The 19,932-nt window shown below is 55.4% G+C and overlaps 1 protein-coding gene across 2 annotated transcripts; it reads right to left on the bottom strand.

Annotated features, from left to right (window-relative positions):
• Positions 1-205: 205 nt before the first annotated feature.
• ELP6 (elongator acetyltransferase complex subunit 6) lies at positions 206-19,722 on the bottom strand. Of its 2 annotated transcripts, XM_086614689.1 has the most exons (7): positions 19,668-19,722; positions 16,084-16,162; positions 14,649-14,719; positions 6,081-6,211; positions 4,996-5,188; positions 1,743-1,889; positions 206-1,151 (listed from the first exon to the last, which is right to left on the bottom strand). In XM_086614689.1, the coding sequence occupies exons 1-7, from the start codon at positions 19,719-19,721 to the stop codon at positions 1,023-1,025; spliced, it is 804 nt and encodes a 267-aa protein (XP_086470815.1). In that variant the 5' UTR covers position 19,722; the 3' UTR covers positions 206-1,022. The 2 variants fall into 2 exon arrangements, with proteins under 2 accessions (XP_086470815.1, XP_086470816.1); XM_086614690.1 differs by lacking the exon at positions 1,743-1,889.
• Positions 19,723-19,932: the final 210 nt, after the last annotated feature.

Below are 19,932 nucleotides of genomic sequence, written 5' to 3'. Positions count from 1 at the left end.
CCAGGAGACGTCCAGGTCTGAGATGTGCCCTCAAATCCGTGGGGAGGGAGGGGGACCCAAAGCCATCTCCTCCCCCAGGCTCAGGAGATGCCCATTTCTCTCCCCTCCCACAGGAGCCTGTGGGGAGCAGTTCCCATACAGAGATCCACGGTTACTTAATGACTGTACACTTATCTAATTAAAATTAGTGATTATTAGCCCACAATAATGCTTCAATACAGGCAGGTCATAGAACTGCTCGTCATGATTTGTGGTCAGGAGGCAGCGGCTGACACAGAGGCTCAAGTTCCAGCATCCGTCTGTCACCCGGAGCCAAGGACGAGCTTGGGAAGACACACACAGGCACAGGGGTTTCACGAGAAAAGAGGGAAAGTAACAAAAAAAAAATAAGGGATCCAGCAAGCGAGGCGGCCTTTAGGTCCTACAGCAGCGAGGCGAGGGACTACACATGTGGCGATAGATTTTTTTTTAAAAAAAAAGTTGGGAGTTGAGCAAATTCTCTCCTGTGCCAGAGCTGGGAGAAAGGTACGAATTGCAACACGCTCCCAGACCATCCCTGCCTCCACCCGTGCTGTGTCACCTCGTGAAAACGCCAGCGGGAGGGTGGGGTGATCCCCCCCACGCAGCAGTGCCTGGCACTGCCATGCCATAACGCACCGGAAAAGGTGAAGCACGCCCAGCCCGCGGGGCATCCCCCCTGCTTGTATTTACACGCTCCGAGGGCCATTCCTGCAGGTTTTTGCTCTTCCTCTTGGCTTGCGTACGTTGGGAATGGGGTGGGAGGACAAAGGGATGCCGCAAGCTCTGGGCAGGCTTAATCCCCTCGTTGGCACACAGTTCGACACGCGTGGAAGCTGCCCTCCTGGGTCAGTTTGCTGCCCGGCTCCTGGCAGACACTGGTGACGCAGCCAGACTGGTGTGGTGGCACATCCACACTATGGGTACCTGCCTCCCCGTACATCCAGGGTGGCACATCCACACTATGGGTACCTGCCAGCCCACGCCGCTCTCGCAGCGCTGCATCACAGGACTGCAGCTGACAGCCCTCTTGCAAAAAAGGTGACGTTCTTGTCCTGGATCTTATACTGGTAGATCTGGACGAGATCCTGCTCCGCCGTCAGCTCCAAGGACACTCTCTTAATTATTTTAATCTGCAAAGGGAAAGGAACAGCAATATCATCCCTTTGGCTGCCCCAGGCACAGCATCCTCATCCCACACCTCTTGCTGGTCTGCAGGGAAGGGGATCACTGGCAGAAAAACCATCACAGAGCTGCCTCTAACCAGCCCCCTGGGTGGCAGCCCCTGATGGGTGACCACGCAGCAACCAGGCCACCCAGCTGCCCTCCCAGCCCAGAAGAGACCACTGCAGCCAGGCTGAGGTCTATCGACAGGACATTTTGAGGAAGCTTCCCAGGAACTGGATATTTTTCTTTGCCATCACCTTGGTGCAGGGGACAGCGGGCACCGCAGCTGCTGTATAAACCCTTGCCAGCTTCCAGGGCTGGCAGCAGGATGTCCCTAAAACATTCCTGCAGAAGCAGAGTCACAGCCAGGTGCTCCAGCAGATCCTGGTGCCTGCAGCAAGGCTGCTCGTTAGTCCTTAACCACGCTGCAGACCAGGCTGGTCCTCGGCCGTCTGGCACGGGGCAGCTGGAGCATGTCTCACCTCCCCGTGGGCCTCTGGGCAGTGTTATGTGTGACATTAACGTCTGCCACCCCTCCATGCTCTCCCCTGCATCACCTGCCCGTGAACATCCTTGCAGAAGCCGGTCACCAGCCCCTCCACCCACAGGATCAGGTCACTGTGATGACACAGGGAGGTGACAACCAGTTCGTTTTCCTCGTCTTCCGAATCCTCGTTGCTGTGAACCAGCACCACGATGTTCCCCTGGAATGAGACCAGGCAGTGATGAGCTCCCAGCGGATTCCTAATCCACTCCGGGTACGGAAGGGGAGATAAGAATGGGAGCTTGCACAAATGCCCTGCTAACTAAGCTACTTAGACATCCCCCAGCACAGCAGCTGGTTCTCAGCTAAGGTCTACTGGGGAAATAAACAGCAGATACCAGTGCTATTTAACATCTTTGTCAGTGACATGGACAGTGGGATCAAGGGCACCCTCAGCAAGTTTGTGACAACACCAACTGTGTGGTGTGGTGGGCATGCTGGAGGGAAAGGATGGCATCCAGAGGGACCTGGACAGGCGGCAGAGGTGGGCCTGTGAGAACCTCATGGAGTTCAACAAGGCCAAGTGCAAGGTTCTGCACATGGGTCGGGGCAATCCCAAGCACAAGTCCAGACAGGGTGGAGAATGGATGGAGAGCAGCCCTGAGGAGAAGGACTTGGGGGTGTTGGTTGACGAGAAGCTCAACATGAGCCGGCACCGTGCGCTGGCAGCCCAGAAAGCCAACCGTGTCCTGGGCTGCACTCAGAGCAGCGTGGGCAGCAGGGTGAGGGAGGGGATTCTGCCCCTCTGCTCTGCTCTCCTGAGACCCCCCTGCAGTGCTGCCTTCAGCTCTGGGGTCCCCAACATCAGAAGGACATGGAGCTGCTGGAGCGGGTCCAGAGGAGGCCACGGAGATGATGGGAGGGCTGGAGCACCTCTGCTCTGGAGACAGGCTGAGAGAGTTGGGGCTGTTCAGCCTGGAGAAGAGAAGGCTCCGGGGAGACCTTCCAGCACCTTCCAGTACCTGAAGGGGCTACAGGAAAGCTGGAGAGGGGCTTTGGACAAGGGTGTGGAGTGACAGGACACGGGGCAATGGCTTTAAACTGGAAGAGGGGAGATTTCGATGGGATCTGAGGAAGAAATTCTTCCCTCTGAGGGTGCTGAGGCACTGGCACAGGTTGCCCAGAGAAGCTGTGGCTGCCCCATCCCTGGCAGTGTTCAAGGCCAGGTTGGATGGGGCTTTGAGCAACCTGGTGTAGTGGAGGGTGTCCCTGCCCATGGCAGGGGGTTGGAACTGGATGATCTTTGAGGTCCCTTCCAACCCAAACCAGTCTGGGATTCCATGATTCTACATATATACATCCCTGAAACAGCTTGCTGTACATACAGATTGCGTACACATACACACGCACTCCCATCTATATTTAATATGCAGCCTAAAAATACCTTGCTAGCAGACAGCTGTCCAGTGAAACCAGTCTGTCAGGCCATGCAAACAGCAGCTCTCTGAACTAATTCAAAACAGCTAAATAAAGCTGTGGCCGAACGGCCGCAGCCAGAGCTGGGATGCTCGAACCTTCGCAGCTCCCGCGAGAAGCGAAGAGCTCCCGGCTCAACACCAACTCCATTAAAAATCCATCCCAAGGGTCTCTGCCTCAGCCCATGCAGGTCACCAAGAACTAAAATTACATTAAATCCCCCATCAATTAAAACGTACTTTAAAGCTTCAGAGCACCTTAGGCAGAAATAGAAACGTGTTTGCACGATTTATCATCTTTTTTAGCTGCTTTGGAGGTCAATATTCTCAGCAAGCAGAACATCCCTCGTCAGCATTTACGGCACAAACACCCCGGCGCCGTGCGAAGTGCAGGCTAACAAAGCCTGACATGTCGACTTGATTTCTCACCCCAGCAGAGAGAGAAGTGGCCAGCATGGGGAACGCTGCAATGGAAATCATAGAATCATTATAGAATCATCTGGTTGGAAGAGACCCTCAGGATCATCGAGTCCAACCGTTCCCCCTGCACTGTCAGGGTCCCTAAACCATGTTCCTCAACACCAAATCCACACGGTTTTTAAACACCTCCAGGGATGGGGACTCCACCACCTCCCTGGGCAGCCTGTTCCAACACTTCACAACCCTCTCTGGAAAGAAATTCTTCCTGATATCCAACCTAAATTTCCCCTGGCGTAACTTGAGGCCATTCCCTCTCATCCTGTCATTCCTAACGTGGGAGAAGAGACCGACCCCCATCTCCCTACCACTTCCTTCCAGGTAATTGTAGAGAGCGATAAGGTCCCCCCTGAGCCTCCTCTTCTCCAGACTGACCAGTCCCAGCTCCCTCAGCCGCTTCTCACAGAACCAGTTCTCTAAACCCTTCACCAGTTTCGTTGCTCTGATCTGAAATAGCAAAGGGTGGATGTGACTGGAACCGGTTTTGGCCGGGATGCTCTCAGAACTCAACACATCGCTGGGAAGATCTTTGTAGGAGTGCTGCATCGTCACACACCCTTAGAAACCAGCCCGAGCAACACATGGCAACGCTGAAGACGGGTGGAAGCAGGGACTCGTGTGCCCTGCGAGTGGACCTTCATCTCTGCCCCTCACTGCCTTCCCAACCTGTTTCCTTCCCTGCCCTCCCGCACGCACACAAACGGGCGTGAGCAGAGCTCTCTGGAGAGCCAGGAGCTCCAAGAAACACTATTTTACACTTCGGAGCTCTGCTCACACATCTGGGATGCAGAGAGCCCTTCTCTGGGCAGCACCTCCTGGGAAACCAGTTGCAAAGGGACTAGCACATCTCACAGAATCACACAGAATGTCAGGGATTGGAAGGGACCTCAAAGGATCATCTACTCCAATCCCCCTGCCGGAGCAGGACCACCTAGATCAGATCACACAAGAACGCGTCCAGGTGGGTTTGGAACATCTCCAGAGAAGGAGACTCCACAACCTCTCTGGGCAGCCTGTTCCAGGGTTCTGGTACCCTTACTGGGAAGAAGTTCTTCCTCACGTTGAAGCGGAACCTCCTGTGTTCCAGCTTATATCCATTTCCCCTTGTCCTATCGTTGGATGCCACTGAGAAGAGCCTGGCTTCATTCTCATGCCAGTCACCCTTTCCATATTTATAAACATTAATGAGGTCCCCCCTCAGCCTCCTCTTCTCCAAGCTAGAGAGCCCCAGCTCCCTCAGCCTTTCCTTATCAGGGAGATGCTCCACTCATCTCCAGGGACTAACACATCCCTCCGAGAGTGAAAGCAGGCTCTGCTCCAGAGGCTCCTTGGTACTCGTAGCGTATGGGAGGCTGCGCGTGGGGGGAGCGGCACCTTCAGCTGGGAGCACACGGCCACTCTGCAGTAGTGGATGAAGTCCAGCACCGCCACCGGTGCGGCGCCCAGGCTGAGCAGGACGCTGAGGTCATCCACCAGCAGCACGGGGCCGTTCCAGGAGTCGCTGTCGGCGGGAGTCAGGGACGTCCGGACGAAGTCAAACAAGGCTTTGAGGTCGGAATTGCGCTCACTGGAAGAGAAGGAAGTCTCAAGGTGTGTCCTCCTCCTCACCCACTGACACAGCGTGGCAACACCAGCCTGCACCACTGTCCCCACTGCTGACAGCCACCAGGTCCTACATGGCCCTACAGTCACTGCTCCTTTACTCACCTGTGTAACCCAGTAACACCAGTGAAACCCTTCTGCCTTGCTCCAGGGACCACAGAACCAAAGAAACGCTTGGGTTCAAAGGGACCTTTAAAGGTCATCCAGTCCCACCCTGCCATGAGCAGGGACATCTTCAACTCGATCAGGTTGCTCAGAGTCCCATCCAGCCTGGCCCCCGTCAGAGGCTGCCTGACCCAGAGGCAATATCTTCCAATTTAACCGTCCTCCATGGATTTTTTTTTTTCTATCAAATCATCAGGACCATGGAGAAAGTGAAGTGGGAATAAAAAGGAAAGCCAGCACAGTGAAAGCAGTGCTGTTCTCCTGGATGAGAATAAGACTCAACAATAAAAAAAAAGGAGCTAAACTTCTTGGAGGGAGTTTTATTTGACACAAACAGGATGAGTGCTGAAATAGATTTTCTCCAGGCCTGTAACATGCTTGGCAATGAGGATGGGGGCAGAAATGACCCCGAAACACTGGAGAAGGGGGACAGAATCCCTCTCTGAGCAGCAGGGAGAGACAGGGTAGGACAAGAACAGCAATGTGCACGGCGCTGGCGTCTCCCTTCACTGAGGTGTCCAGCTACTGAGTCCTTGGGCCCCGGAGGGGAGCCCAAGGGGAGCCAGGTCTCGGGCATGGAGCTCACTGACGCCCTCGGCGTTGGCTGCAGAGGCCGGAGACATGCCAGGGGAAATGCTTTGTGCTGGGGACCCTGCTGAGCCCCAGAGGAACCACCAACCGGTCAGGTTTACCTTATAAACTGGAGAGGACTGGGCTGTCCTGGCTGCTGCTCCTCCTCTCCAAACAAAAGGTCAAGGCAGGACTTGAGGCCTTCCAAGAAGACAAGCTGTCCCCGTTCTTTGGCAGCTGTCAGACTGATTCCCTTGAGAGAGGAAAACATGATGTTGTAGAGCTTTGGAGGAACAGTGCAAACAGCCGATTTTTATCAAGTCTCATCTAAATCATAGAATCACAGAATGGTTTAGGTTAGAAGGGACCTTAAAAATCACCTAGTTCCAACCCCCCTGCCATGGGCAGGGACACCCTCCACTACACCAGGTTGCCCAAAGCCCCCTCCAACCTGGCCTGGAACACTGCCAGGGATGGGGCATCTACAACTTCTCTGGGCAACCTGTGCCAGTGCCTCACCACCCTCAGAAGGAACAATTTGTTCCTCAAATCCCACCAAAATCTCCCCTCTTTCAATTTAAAGCCATTGCCCCGTGTCCTGTCACTCCACACCCTTGTCCAAAGCCCCTCTCCAGCTTTCCTGTAGCCCCTTCAGGTACTGGAAGGTGCTGGAAGGTCTCCCCGGAGCCTTCTCTTCTCCAGGCTGAACAGCCCCAGCTCTCTCAGCCTGTCTCCAGAGCAGAGGTGCTCCAGCCCTCCCATCATCTCCGTGGCCTCCTCTGGCCCCGCTCCAACAGCTCCATGTCCTTCTGTTGTTGGGGACCCCAGAGCTGAATGCAGCACTGCAGGGGGGGTGTCACCTCAGCCCTGCTTCACCATGAGGCTGACCTTGAGAGCCACATGCAGGGCTCGTCCAGCCCCAATGGAGAAAGCCCTGGCAGAGTTGCAGCAGACATGCAGAAGACTCTAACTGGAGATCTAGTTCTTGAACTCCTTCCTCATCCTCCTTTCTTTCATCAGCAAGGGCTACTTTCACCAACCTTTCTATAGCTCCTCAGCCTTCTGCTAACTGCATCAGCCCACCTTTCAGAAGAAAATTTAGTACCACGTTACTGATATGATCACAGAAAGATATCTCATGCGCACTATCTTCAAACTGCAGCCAAACTGTGCGTTTCCTGGCAGGAAGAAGTGCAAATTTGCTCAGCTTTCCAGTGTGGGTTGCTTCCCACATTTCACAACGGGACCGCGATCTCTTAAAATGGAACCAAGGAGCATTAACGCCAAGAGTCGTGGCGTCCCAGCAGCCTGGAAACAGGGTCGTTGTGCAAGGCAGCAGGAGGGTGGACACGATGGCGAGACAGATGGTTTACAGGGAGTTCAGGAAGGTTTAGCTCAACGCAGTGTTGCTCCACAGGCAGAACTGGTGAGCCAGAGGCCAGGAACCAGAAACACGGATCCTGAGAAAGCAGTTCCCGTATCCCCTCAGAGAAGACGCCCTTTGGGATGCTGCGAGGTTTTGCACCCTCCGAAGAGGGTGGCTGAGCAGGACTGGCCAGGAACAGGGGAAAGCCCTAGGGCAGGAGTGGGAGCCCTTTCCTTAAGCCAGGACCAGCTTCTGCCTGAACGCTGGAAGAGGCACACACCACCACCACTGGTGCTTTCGACCAGGAACCTTTTAAACGTCACAGAAAATACAGATTTTTGCTGGTTTCCTAAGCAGTCGTGCTGGGAGCTGCAGGACACTTGAGCACGGGGTTTGAGTCGCCCAGCAAGCAGCTCTTCCCCCAGGACCTCGAGCGCTGCTGAACAGAGCGCTGTGCTTGGCACGGTCCCAACACCTGCTTCTGAAAAGACCTTGGAGGTTTTCCCAGCATTTCCCAGTCCTCCCGACACCCCTGAGAGCCACCCTGCTCCCTTTGCTCACACACAGGAGGGAGATGCACCAAAGTGATGTGTCCGCTTCTGCCTCCTGTGTTTCACCTGCTCCACCTTCCTGTTATTCCAGACTTCCCAAGTTTCACACCCCTCTTCTCTTCTCTTCTTTTATTTAAACGAAAAAAAGAAAAGATTGTAAAGCCACATCTTGAGCACCTGATGAATGAGACCATCCCTACTAGGATTTCCCCAGGAGGACCTCCAGAGAGAAGGTCTGGGTAGATAAGGAAGAGGTCCTTTCCAAGCAGATTAACCCTGAGCTCCTGCAAGCCTTATCAGTTGCCACACGTTCCGTGCTAATGAGAGGAAAGACAGATTTCCGCTGTTTTCCCTCCCAGCTGTAATGTGAGGGGGAGAGATCCACTCCTCAGGGCTGCTGCCAGAAAACGCCGTCTACGGCAATCAGAAAACAACGGATCGGAGGCAACGTCTTCCATCACGGCCAGGGGATGCTCTGACAAGCAGCCTCGACTGGCAGAGGCGACTCCAGGGAAAAGGCTGTCTGACATGTCCCACCTCCAATCGTTTTGAGCCTGCCCTTCTTTTTCCTGGTCTTCCACACGTGCTTCTGGGAGGAAATCAAGCCCACCTGCCACGCAGACTCCGGAAGGAGAGCCTCGGGCAAGGCACCAGCCAGCACTTTGGGATATACCCCTTTTGTTTTCAAGCACCCTCTCAATAAACAGCATTAACCAGCAAGCGTTGCAACACTCTTGCCTCATCTAATCCACATTGCCTCCTCTCTTTTCCCCTTCTCCCGGGCAAGCCAAGAGCAGTAATTCCCATTCCCAACTCTTACAGAGCACGGGGCCCTCGCTCTCCCTACCGTACCTCCCGCCGGCCCCGAGCCCGGCAGAGCTGACGTGGGCTGCAGGCAGAGGGACCCGGCTTGTGCAGGTGATATTTGCTCACCAAAGCCATGCCAGAAAGCAGGGCAGGAACGGAGCGCCAAGGGAAGCCTCTTGGGCAACCGTAAGCACACACCATGGAAAAACTTCTAGCCCAGGACAGAAGAACCTTTATGTGACAAGCCAGGAGCGGGGAACAGCCAGCAAATACCTGCCGTGCCGTAACACAGGGCTGGGCTGCACGGCGGTCTCACCAACCTCGTCCCCTGGTGAGTTCTCGGGGTCTGCAGGACACGGCACTTGCTGAAATGCTTCGTGACAGCAGTGGCTAAATTCAGAATAATCCAGAAAATAATTCAGATGAACGGGTGGTATCTGTTCCCATCCCAGCACATGTGGGATGTCTCCATGGCACGGGAACCTCCAAGGGGGAGAGAGGACGGATCCATCCATCCATCCATCCATCCATCCATCCATCCATCCATCGGTACCCAACTTCCTGCGGCTCTCTTGGTCCCGTCCAGGGAAAGCTGGGCTGGAGAAGCTCCGACTCATGCCAGCTGCTGTTTTTAGAAGCGGTGAGCGCGCGGCTGAAGGAATAAACCCTGACAACTCATCTAGTGAAATGATGTGATGGCACCGCTCCGACAAGACGGAGGGAGCTGACTGGGAAGAGTCTCAAGCTGCGAACACGCAGCCTTTGTTTCTTCCTGCACACCCAAACTCTCTATATTTCAGATCAATAAGAAAACAGTGTCCCCTCTTGAAAACACCCGCTGCTTAGTGCTGTTACACCAGGGCCTGCCTGGACGACAGGGAGAAGGGCCGCAGCACAAGAAGGCGGCAGGCAGGGGCGATGTGCTCGTGGCTCAGACCAGGAATTCCATCATGACGTTCCTGGGTGGACCTGACAAGCCCAGTCTCATTTTCCAGCTGGGGAAACAGGTCCCAGAGAGACAGTGCTGGATGGAGGCCTGGATGATCCCGCTGCAGCCATCTGCCACAGCAAACCTCTGCTTTGTCTCCCAGCTAGCAGCCACCCTGATGTAACCTCTGGAAGCAGCACAGGAAGCACCAGGACAGCTTGGAGATGGTGGAAAAAGTGCTCAAAATGGCCAACGGCACCTGCCTGACCGCTATGGACGCTACACGCGCCCCTGCTGCAGAGCCACAGTGCCGCAGAGCACCCAAACACGCGCTGCCAGCCCTGAAAGCTTTCATTGTCTCGCAGCACCACGCTCCATTATCGCCGGGAGCACGCAGACATGATCTCTGGCAATCTGTCAGTTATCGATCCAGGCCAGAAATGTTCCTGAACCAGCAGCTCGGCGTGACTGGAGCTGCGAGCTCCGCAACGGAGCACGACTGTTCTCACCCGTGCAGGATGCTGGTAGCCAGGCAGCGTGGTGGCCCACCGGCCTGCCAGCAGCGACGTCCCCTCAAACCAGAGCCGCCACTCGCCGCTGGCCATTTCACAAGGGAAAGCAAAATATTTGCAGGAGAGGAGGAGGAAGGGGGCACGCGAGGCAGGGGTCACAAGCTCAAACAACGAGCGCAGCTGCGGTACGAAGTGCGATGACCTGTCAGCCGGCCAAGGTCTCTCCTCTGGTACAACCACCTGCAGGGGAAAGCAGAGGTGACCAGGAGATGTCCTCTGGTCTGTGACCCCAGCACCGTGGCACGGGGTAAGGGGGGAGACAAGGGGAGACCAAACGGGGACACATGTTTTTCCTCTCCAAGAAAACAAACGCTGTAGAAACAAGGGTGGGAACACCGATCTGGCGAGCTGCCCTGGCGCCGTCCGTCTCGCTACGGCCCAGCGTGCTCTCTACAAGGTCACAACAAATAACAGTAACTGTCCCTTAAAATTAAGCGCAGATCCTCACGAAAAGAGCAAGGTTTGCAGAAAAGGACAAGTGTGAAGTCAGTATGCCTGAGCCAGCACAGGCACAAAAATCCAGCAAAGCTCTTTCCTGCAAGTAAAAATACGTCCCTGCATTTAGCTAGCACAATAAGGAACTGGTTCAGGACTGGTAAGACTGTGCAGAAGCAGCACATAAAGTCAGCACTACTTCAGCTCCGTATAAATATTCCGTGTAACACTGTACCTCAGGCACTACGAGGACCAGATTCACAAGGCACCACTGTAAAGACTCTATAATATGCCCCTGGCTCCAGGACTTTCCCTCCCAGGCCGGGAACCACCCTGTCCCCAGCAGGAACAGGAGCATCACTGAGTTACGGAGCTCTTCCAACTGCAGTCTTTTGTAAACACGTAACAGAATCTTAGAAGGGACCTTAGTTGGGTTGGAAAGGACCTCAAAGATCACCCAGTTCCAACCCCCTTGCCATGGGCAGGGACACCCTCCACTACACCAGGTTGCCCAAAGCCTCATCTAACCTGGCCTGGAACACATTCCTTCTGTTAGGAATGATTACACACTGGAGATTTCAGTTGTGGATGGGATAACATAACACAGGTGGCTGCTCAGGAGCCAGATTCTTCCAAGCAGTTCCTGGAGGAACTACAGCCTGATGCCCTGCAACTCGCCCGGCCAACACAGAGGACCAGGCAGCTGGTCTTGAGCTCGCCGCTGAGGAAGAGGAGGCAGGAAGGGAGCGGCCAGGTGTTTGCTGGAGCACGCAGCACACCTAAGTGCACAGCTCAGGGCACTGCCTGAGATCGGGCTTTGCTGCAGCCACGTAAATGACATGCCAGCTGGTCTCCAGCAGAGATCCACAGCAGCAAATTCCAAGAGTGAAGCTACTGCGCCGAAACCCGCCTTTACCGAGCCTGATGTGTTCATTTGGGCAAAGAAGGGCTGAAGCAAAGACAAGATCTTACGGAAACTCAGGCAGATATAAATAACTGGAGTTACGACCTCTAGCTCCTCAGGGCTCAGGAAGAATTCCCAACACCGGAGAGCACAGGCACCTGTGAAGTTTTAATGTAAGACTGACTCAGGCCTGAAACCAACGGCACAGCACGGGGACAGCTCACCGCTGCCGGCACAGGGAATCACTGCCCCGAGCTCCCCCGGGCAAACTGTGCTGTTCTTCTTATCACTCTTATCTCCTTTCATGCCAATAACCTTTTTGTTGAAGCATCAGGCAGCAAATTGTTTCCATTTGCATTGCACGCGTGCTCCAGCTAATCCTCCTGCTCTCTCCCTTCCCAGCCTCTCCCACGGGAGGGATGACAACAGCACCTATTAAAAGCACACGCAAAGCTGCGCACCGGGAAATCTCACCATGTTAGGCAACACACCAACAAACACGATCCTGCTGTTAGAGCAGGCAAGGAGCCCATGTTTCACAGCGGAATCTCCTACCTACCCCAGTTGCTGTGTCCCTTTTCCTGTCCCACTTTGCAAGTTCCCCTCAAGATTTCCTCCTCTGGGCAACACAAAGGCCAGGAGTACTCAGTGCTCGCAGTTTGCTCGGCAGCGGGGAATCTCTGCCGGGGAATCGCGCGTTGAGTATCTGAGAGATGTAAAGCTCCACGTGGGAATGTTTCGTTCGCTCCGTTCATTTTTATTTAACCTAGGTCTGAGCTCTCAAACCATTGATCCCCTTTTAAAAGGTAAAAATTGAGTATTAAATAAAAAAACCCTAAAACTCAACACACATTTACAGTGGGGAATACACTGTTATTGCAACACCCGGTTCTTCAACACCTGCAAGTCTTTATAAGCAGCAGAACTGCTGGGACTTCCAGCAGAACCAAGGGAGGGAGGACCAAGACAAGCCCTCACCCCTTTGGCCCTGGAAGGTCACCTGGACTTCACAACCGGAGCACCAGCGGGATGGTCGCACTCAAAGAGTTGCGGTCAACAGCTCGATGGCCCAGTGGAGGCCAGTGACGAGTGGTGTTCCTCAGGGGTCAGTACTGGGGCCAGTGCTGTTTAACATCTTTGCCGGTGACATGGACAGTGGGATCGAGTGCACCCTCAGCATGTTTGCAGATGACACCAAGTTGTGTGGTGTTGTGGACACGCTGGAGGGAAGGGATGGCATCCAGAGGGACCTGGACAGGCTGGAGAGGTGGGCCTGGGAGAACCTCATGGAATTCAACAAGGCCAAGAGCAAAGTCCTGCACATGGGTCGGGGCAATCCCAAGCACAAGTACAGGCTGGGCAGAGAATGGATGGAGAGCAGCCCTGAGGAGAAGGACTTGGGGGTGTTGGTGGATGAGAAGCTCAACATGAGCCGGCACCATGCGCTGGCAGCCCAGAAAGCCAACCGTGTCCTGGGCTGCACCCAGAGCAGCGTGGGCAGCAGGGCGAGGGAGGGGATTCTGCCCCTCTGCTCTGCTCTCGGGAGACCTCACCTGGAATACTGTGTTCAGCTCTGGGGTCCCCAACAGCAGAAGGACATGGAGCTGCTGGAGCGGGGCCAGAGGAGGCCACGGAGATGATGGGAGGGCTGGAGCACCTCTGCTCTGGAGACAGGCTGGGAGAGTTGGGGCTGTTCAGCCTGGAGAAGAGAAGGCTCCGGGGAGACCTTCCAGCACCTTCCAGTGCCTAAAGGGGCTACAGGAAAGCTGGAGAGGGGCTTTGGACAAGGGTGTGTAGTGACAGGACACGGGGCGATGGCTTTGAACTGGAAGAGGGGAGATTTCGATGGGATCTGAGGGAGAAATTCTTCCCTCTGAGGGTGGTGAGGCACTGGCACAGGTTGCCCAGAGAAGCTGTGGCTGCCCCATCCCTGGCAGTGTTCCAGGCCAGGTTGGATGGGGCTTTGAGCAACCTGGTGTAGTGGAGGGTGTCCCTGCCCGTGGCAGGGGGTTGGAACCGGATGATCTTGAAGGTCTCTTCCAACCCAAACCATTCCATGATTCTATGATTTCACGTCTGAGCATTGTACAAAAAAACAGGAGTTTAAAGCCAGAGCTCAGGCTGATTTGCAGACACTGGGAATGACCCTGCCTACTTTTCTCTGTTTCCTTCTTTCTGGGTACACAGAATTCTTGCCTGACTCACCGTGGGAAAGAAATCCATAAGAACATACTCAGTGCTTGCAGCTCCTGAGACAGCTCAAATTGATGGCTTGGCCCAGAGGCTGGAAGAGGCACACAGGTGTCCTTCTGAATTCACAAGTGGTTTGGCCCAATGGACTTCATCACGACGTAAGCACAGGACAGAGAATGAAGTCACCTCGGGACCTCCCACGCCGTAAAGCCAGTGCGTCCTGCAGGCATACCGAGAGGCCCGAGGGACATGGACACCACGGCGTTTTTCTCCCCAAAGCACTAACGAAACTACATCTACCATTCTGGGCACGTCTGGGAAGCGCTGATCTCCAGAAAACATTTCTAGCATAAAGCAAGCAGCTGTTCTGCACTCAGCCCTCTCTCCATGCCCAGCGGGGCCCTTGCAGCGAGCCTCGTAGCCAGGTTTCTGCCCTGTATCACAACCCTTAGAATCACCGAATCCCAGAATGGTTTGGGTTGGAAGGGACCTCACAGACCATCCAGTTCCAACTCCCCTGCCATGGCCAGGGACACCCTCCACTACACCAGGTTGCCCAAAGCCCCATCCAACCTGGCCTGGAACACTGCCAGGGATGGGGCAGCCACAGCTTCTCTGGGCAACCTGTGCCAGTGCCTCACCACCCTCAGAGGGAAGAATTTCTTCCTTACATCCAATCTAAATCTCCCCTCTTTCACTTTAAAGCCATTGCCCCGTGTCCTATCACTATATGCCCTTGTAAAAAGTCCCTCTCTTGTCCTTCTCCAGTGAGAAGTGCTCTGCCTCCCCTGCCACAGGAGCACACATCCTGGCCATCCCCGTCAAGATCTGGAAACATCTGCTCACACGCAATTCCCATTCCCCGTTCTCATTCCTTTCCACCCAACAGAAACTACCTGGACCTGTAATTATTATCCTACGCCAAGAGACTTACCAGCTTCTGTGCTACGATGCTGTAGTGACTGAAGGACTGGAGCAGGGCCACAAAGCAAACCTTACAGCCAGCTGCGTGAGAAGACAAAAAAGACACGTTACCGTTCCAATTTTGCAAGCTGCCATTGTCAAAGCACATAAATCACAGGAGCCAGGCTACAAATCTCTCTGGAAAGGCCTCGAAGCAAGACAGGTCTAGGCAGCTCCTCGCTTGCTCATGGCTGGGCTTTCAGTGTTCACCTTTCTATAGGATTTCCACATTAGGGACGATCTTAGTCAGTTTTTCTTGTCTAAACAAGAAAATGATGACATAAAAAAAGAAGAAGGCCCCTTTTCTGTCTCCTGCCATCCTGCCCTGGGACCTCCTGGCACCGTTTCCTGGTATTGCTGCAAGGAGGCCAACGGCCGACCGTGACACAAGCTACTGAAACCGCCGACGTGCCAAAAATCCCCGGTTTGGCTCTCGCAGGACAAGTGGCCTTGTCTGGAAAAACACACAGAGCAAGCAATTTCGACAAAAACACCTCACTAAAATGGGATTTTGGAAAACCCAGCACGTGACAACCTGGCCTCATGGCCTGCGAATGAACAAAATCAGCATATTTGTTTCTCCCTGCCAGAGAGCAGGACACGGACTTGAGGTGGCCAGAAGTCGATGGCCCCAGTTGAGCCTTCACGGACCCCTTGGGACCTCCCAAACGTTCTGAGCACCAAGCGGGTTCATCCTGTTCACGACCTGCTCTCCACAGGCTCTCCTGCAGCTTCACTCTGTTCAATTAAGTAAAACAGGTTTTTTAGGAATAGGGTAAAGCCACAGGTGAGAAAGTGGCAGTTATGGGGGGCAGGATGAGCTCAGCCCCACCACCCGCACAGCACCCTGAGCTGAGTCTCAAGCCTGACAGGTACAGCCTGACTGGATCTGCTGGGCTGGCTGCTTTGCCAGCAGAAAGCTGGAGGAGTCCGTGATGCCGGCGCCTGCTCTGCAGGGCTGGTAGGTTACTCACAGGTGAAACCTTCAGCAGAAGAGCAACTAGGCAACTTGCCAGGCTCTTTGTTTCTTTACTCACTACTAGCTTACCTAGTCGTTAGTTGCTCCTGATATTTTTAATTACATCAGAAAATACCTAGCTAGTGAAAGAACTACAGTCAGCTCCTCGCTGTCAGACGCCCGAGTGATTTAATACGTTCACTGCACTAATGACGAAACGAGGTGCCCGGACGTTATGGGATGTGCCCAAGGATGTACAGCAAGTCCCAAGAGCAAGTCAGGGCAAGGATCCATAAATCCTGAACCCCAGTGCCTTGCGCTAGTCCAAGGGTGCCTCATGCTCTGCAAAACCAACCTCGGCTCTCATCAAAACACTTTAGGCCAGAGGAATCTCCAAAGAGCAGGTGAAGGCAAGCTCCTGCCTCGGAGACTCCTGCTGCTGACGTACCTCTGAGGTAAAAGGAGAGGAAATGGTGCACCAGGAAGCTGCCATCTGTTCTGGTGTCTCGCAGCAGCGTGAATTTACCCTGAAAAAGACGAAGCAAAATCACTTAAGAGAGGAAGATGAGGGCACCAACAGCTCCCAATTCCATCTTGGTAGACAAGATGCCTGCTCAGGCCTGCAGCTTGGTAACACTCCACATGGATTAGCGAAAGAAGCGGATGAGCAGCGTTCTGGCCACCCATCCGGTTACAAAGGGATGTCAGCGCTTCCTCCGGACACAGCCCACGGGGAGGCACCAGCAGATGCCGAGTTTGCCACTTTCGGAAAGATGTGCCCACCACCCAAAAGCCCTTGCACTAGACTGAGACCTCCACGCTCTGTGCCCACCAAGAGCCATGTCCTCACACGGAAATGCCCGGCTGCTGCAGACGACAGTGACGAGCAGCACTGCGCTTTCCAGTGCCCGCACATCCAGAGCACACATATTCTCTGCTCCGAGTGGCACAGACAGCACGAGGACAACAGCCACCTGCTCTGTCCCCAGTCCGTTCTCCCACCGCAATGGCCAGCGCCACCCGTGCCCTGCTCCAGCTGCTGCTCCTCCTGTCCCCAAACAGCCCTCCCTGCCCCCTCTTCCAGGCGGACCTCAAACATGCCACATTCAGAGCAGAAAACCTCCTCATCAAAACACGTGTAACGGAGCGGAGCGCTCCACACAAAGGGTACACCTTGTTTTCATCACGCAGGAAATTCATTCCGTTCGTCAGCGCACACTTGTTACCAGCACCAGGCTCATCAAGGCATTTGTTCCCATTAAAACCTTAGCCAAGATGTTTCTTTAATCAATACAAATCATAGAAGCGCTGGTTTTAATCACAAAGAACTTATTGATGCATCTATTAGAAGGAAAAAAAACAAACCCTTTGCAGCAACACACGATCTACCCACAGGCAATTCACGGTATCAGCATTAACTCCCCAGTGCCTAAAATACGACAAAGCGACGCGGATGGAACGGCAAATATGGACCATGGATGCAGGGAATGCAGAGCAGAAGGTAGAGCAGAGCAGTGGGTAGAGCAGAGCAGTGCCCCTCTGCCTCAGCCAGAGATGTCCTGCCCACCCAAAAAACAGATATGGCTCAGTGGCACCACCCCGGTGAGTGTCTCACCGAGGTGCATCCTCCAAGGGGAGGGAGAAGAGAGGGGAAGGAGAGGAAGGAGAGGAAGGAAGGCAACAACTCCAGGAAACTCCAGCATCCTACATGCTTTCAGCTCGGGGGTCCCCAACACCAGAAGGACATGGAGCTGTTGGAGCGGGGCCAGAGGAGGCCACGGAGATGATGGGAGGGCTGGAGCACCTCTGCTCTGGAGACAGGCTGGGAGAGTTGGGGCTGTTCAGCCTGGAGAAGAGAAGGCTCCAGGGAGGCCTTCCAGCACCTTCCAGTACCTGAAGGGGCTACAGGAAAGCTGGAGAGGGGCTTTGGGCAAGGTGTGTAGTGACAGGACATGGGGCGATGGCTTTGAACTGAAAGAGGGGAGATTTCGATGGGATCCCAGGGAGAAATTCTTCCCTCTGAGGGTGGTGAGGCACTGGCACAGGTTGCCCAGAGAAGCTGTGGCTGCCCCATCCCTGGCAGTGTTCCAGGCCAGGTTGGATGGGGCTTTGAGCAACCTGGTGTAGTGGAGGGTGTCCCTGCTCGTGGCAGGGGGGTTGGAACTGGATGATCTCTTGGGTCCCTTCCAGCCCAAACCGTTCTAGGTTTCTATGCTTGCGGCCACTGCCCCAAAGCCTTTACCAACTCCAGAGCAAGGGACGCAAATACAGGAATCGAGGTTCCACCAGTTGTGTCAACACACGGAAAGCCAGCAGGAACCTGTGAGGCTTCCCAAGTTCTGCATCCCCGTGCTCATGCCATTCTCACGCAGGTCCGTGCACGTATTCCACCGAGCCCCATGGACTACAAATATCAAATTGTCTCGCAGCTGGCTGGAAGCAACCTGGTCCCTGAGGGTGGGCAGTTTCCCCTTCTATCAGGCAAGAGGAATTCTCCTGCTGAGGAGCAGGTAAGTCCCGGCCCACCACCACAACCTCATCTGCTGGCAAGCAGAACCCCACGGCCCCCCATCTCCCACCACAGACGCATGATCTGATTCTCTTCCCCCTTCTGGGCACCCTTCTCAAGTCCAGCAAGATGCTGCTGGGGACAAAGCACTTTCAAAGGCAAGTCCTTCTTGGAGCACCATCTCCACCTTCCTGCCCCAACCCGCTCCTTCCACGCTTTGCTTTCACACTCTTTCCACCTGCAGGCTATGCGGCAGAAGCCGCAGCTACTTGTGAGAACCTGCCCAAACCCCTTGGCAGGGCGGCAGCGGGTGTCACAAGTGTGCAGCGGTGACATGGCACGTACACCCACACAGGCGGCAGCTCCGTCCGCCCACCAGCCCTGCAGCGAAGGCGTCTGTCAGCACTTGGAAAATGGCACAAGGCAAGCGTAGAGATGCAGAAATGGAGATGGCAAAGATGAAAATGGTCAACATGGACAGTGGGGTCGAGGGCACCCTCAGCAAGTTTGTGACGACACCAACTGTGTGGTGTGGTGGGCACGCTGGAGGGAAAGGATGGCATCCAGAGGGTCCTGGACAGGCTGCAGAGGTGGGCCTGGGAGAACCTCATGGAGTTCAACAAGGCCAAGTGCAAGGTCCTGCACGTGGGTCAGGGCAATCCCAAGCACAAGTCCAGGCTGGGCAGAGAATGGATGGAGAGCAGCCCTGAGGAGAAGGACTTGGGGGTGCTGGTGGATGAGAAGCTCACCATGAGCCGGCACCGTGCGCTGGCAGCCCAGAAAGCCAACCGTGTCCTGGGCTGCACCCAGAGCAGCGTGGGCAGCAGGGCGAGGGAGGGGATTCTGCCCCTCTGCTCTGCTCTCGGGAGACCCCCCTGCAGTGCTGCCTTCAGCTCGGGGGTCCCCAGCATCAGAAGGACATGGAGCTGTTGGAGCAGGTCCAGAGGAGGCCACGGAGATGATGGGAGGGCTGGAGCACCTCTGCTCTGGAGACAGGCTGGGAGAGTTGGGGCTGTTCAGCCTGGAGAAGAGAAGGCTCCGGGGAGACCTTCCAGCACCTTCCAGTGCCTAAAGGGGCTACAGGAAAGCTGGAGAGGGGCTTTGGACAAGGGCATGTAGTGACAGGACACGGGGCAACAGATTTAAACTGAAAGAGGGGAGGTTTACGTTAGATACAAAAAAGAAATTCTTTACATTGAGGGCGGTGAGGTACTGGACCAGGTTTCCCAGAGAAGCCGTGGCTGCCCCATCCCTGGCAGTGTTCCAGGCCAGGTTGGATGGGGCTTTGGGCACCCTGGAGCAGCGGAGGGTGTCCCTGCCCACGGCGGGGGGCTGGCACTGGCCATTAACCCCCTCACGACACGCCGCGGCTCCCGCCGCCGCCTCACGGGGCCCCGCCCCTCCCGGCGCGCACCGCGCGGCTCCCGGCGGGCAGCGCTGCCCGGACTCCCGCTCCCGGCAGTCCCCGCGCGGGCTCGCACCGCCGCCGCGGCGGCCTCGCTCCCTCCCGCTCACCCTCTCACCGTCTCCGGCCGCTGCGGGGAGGCGTCCAGCAGCTCGTTGAGCTCCGCGAACATGGCGGGCGGCGGCGGCCGCGGAGGGGACGCGGAAACTTCCGGGCGGGGGGGGGGGGGCGGTGCGGTCTCCGCGCATGCGTTGAGCGCAGCCGCACGGCGCCGCCTACTGGCGGGGCGGGGCGCCGCGGGATGGCCGCCAGTCGCCGCTCCCGTCAGCCGTCCCGCCCGTCCTGCCCCGGCCGGTGCCCCGGGCCGCGGCTCGGATGTCTCC

The sequence above is a fragment of the Tauraco erythrolophus genome, chromosome 7 (assembly GCF_009769465.1).
Source record: "Tauraco erythrolophus isolate bTauEry1 chromosome 7, bTauEry1.pri, whole genome shotgun sequence".
NCBI lineage: Eukaryota > Metazoa > Chordata > Aves > Musophagiformes > Musophagidae > Tauraco > Tauraco erythrolophus.
The sequence above is the reverse complement of the archived record's forward strand: the minus strand, read 5'-3'. Positions and strand labels throughout refer to the sequence as shown.

Bases quoted from the DNA above. Each gene is read 5' to 3' on its own strand.
- ELP6 (XM_086614689.1), bottom strand. From the start codon at position 19,721: ATGTTCGCGGAGCTCAACGAGCTGCTGGACGCCTCCCCGCAGCGGCCG. The intron at 14,720-16,083 runs GTACGTCAGCAG...CTTCTCACGCAG, and splicing joins CCTCTCCTTTTACCTCAGAG to CTGGCTGTAAGGTTTGCTTT. The intron at 1,152-1,742 runs GTGATGCAGGGG...TTCCCTTTGCAG, and splicing joins GCAAGGATGTTCACGGGCAG to ATTAAAATAATTAAGAGAGT.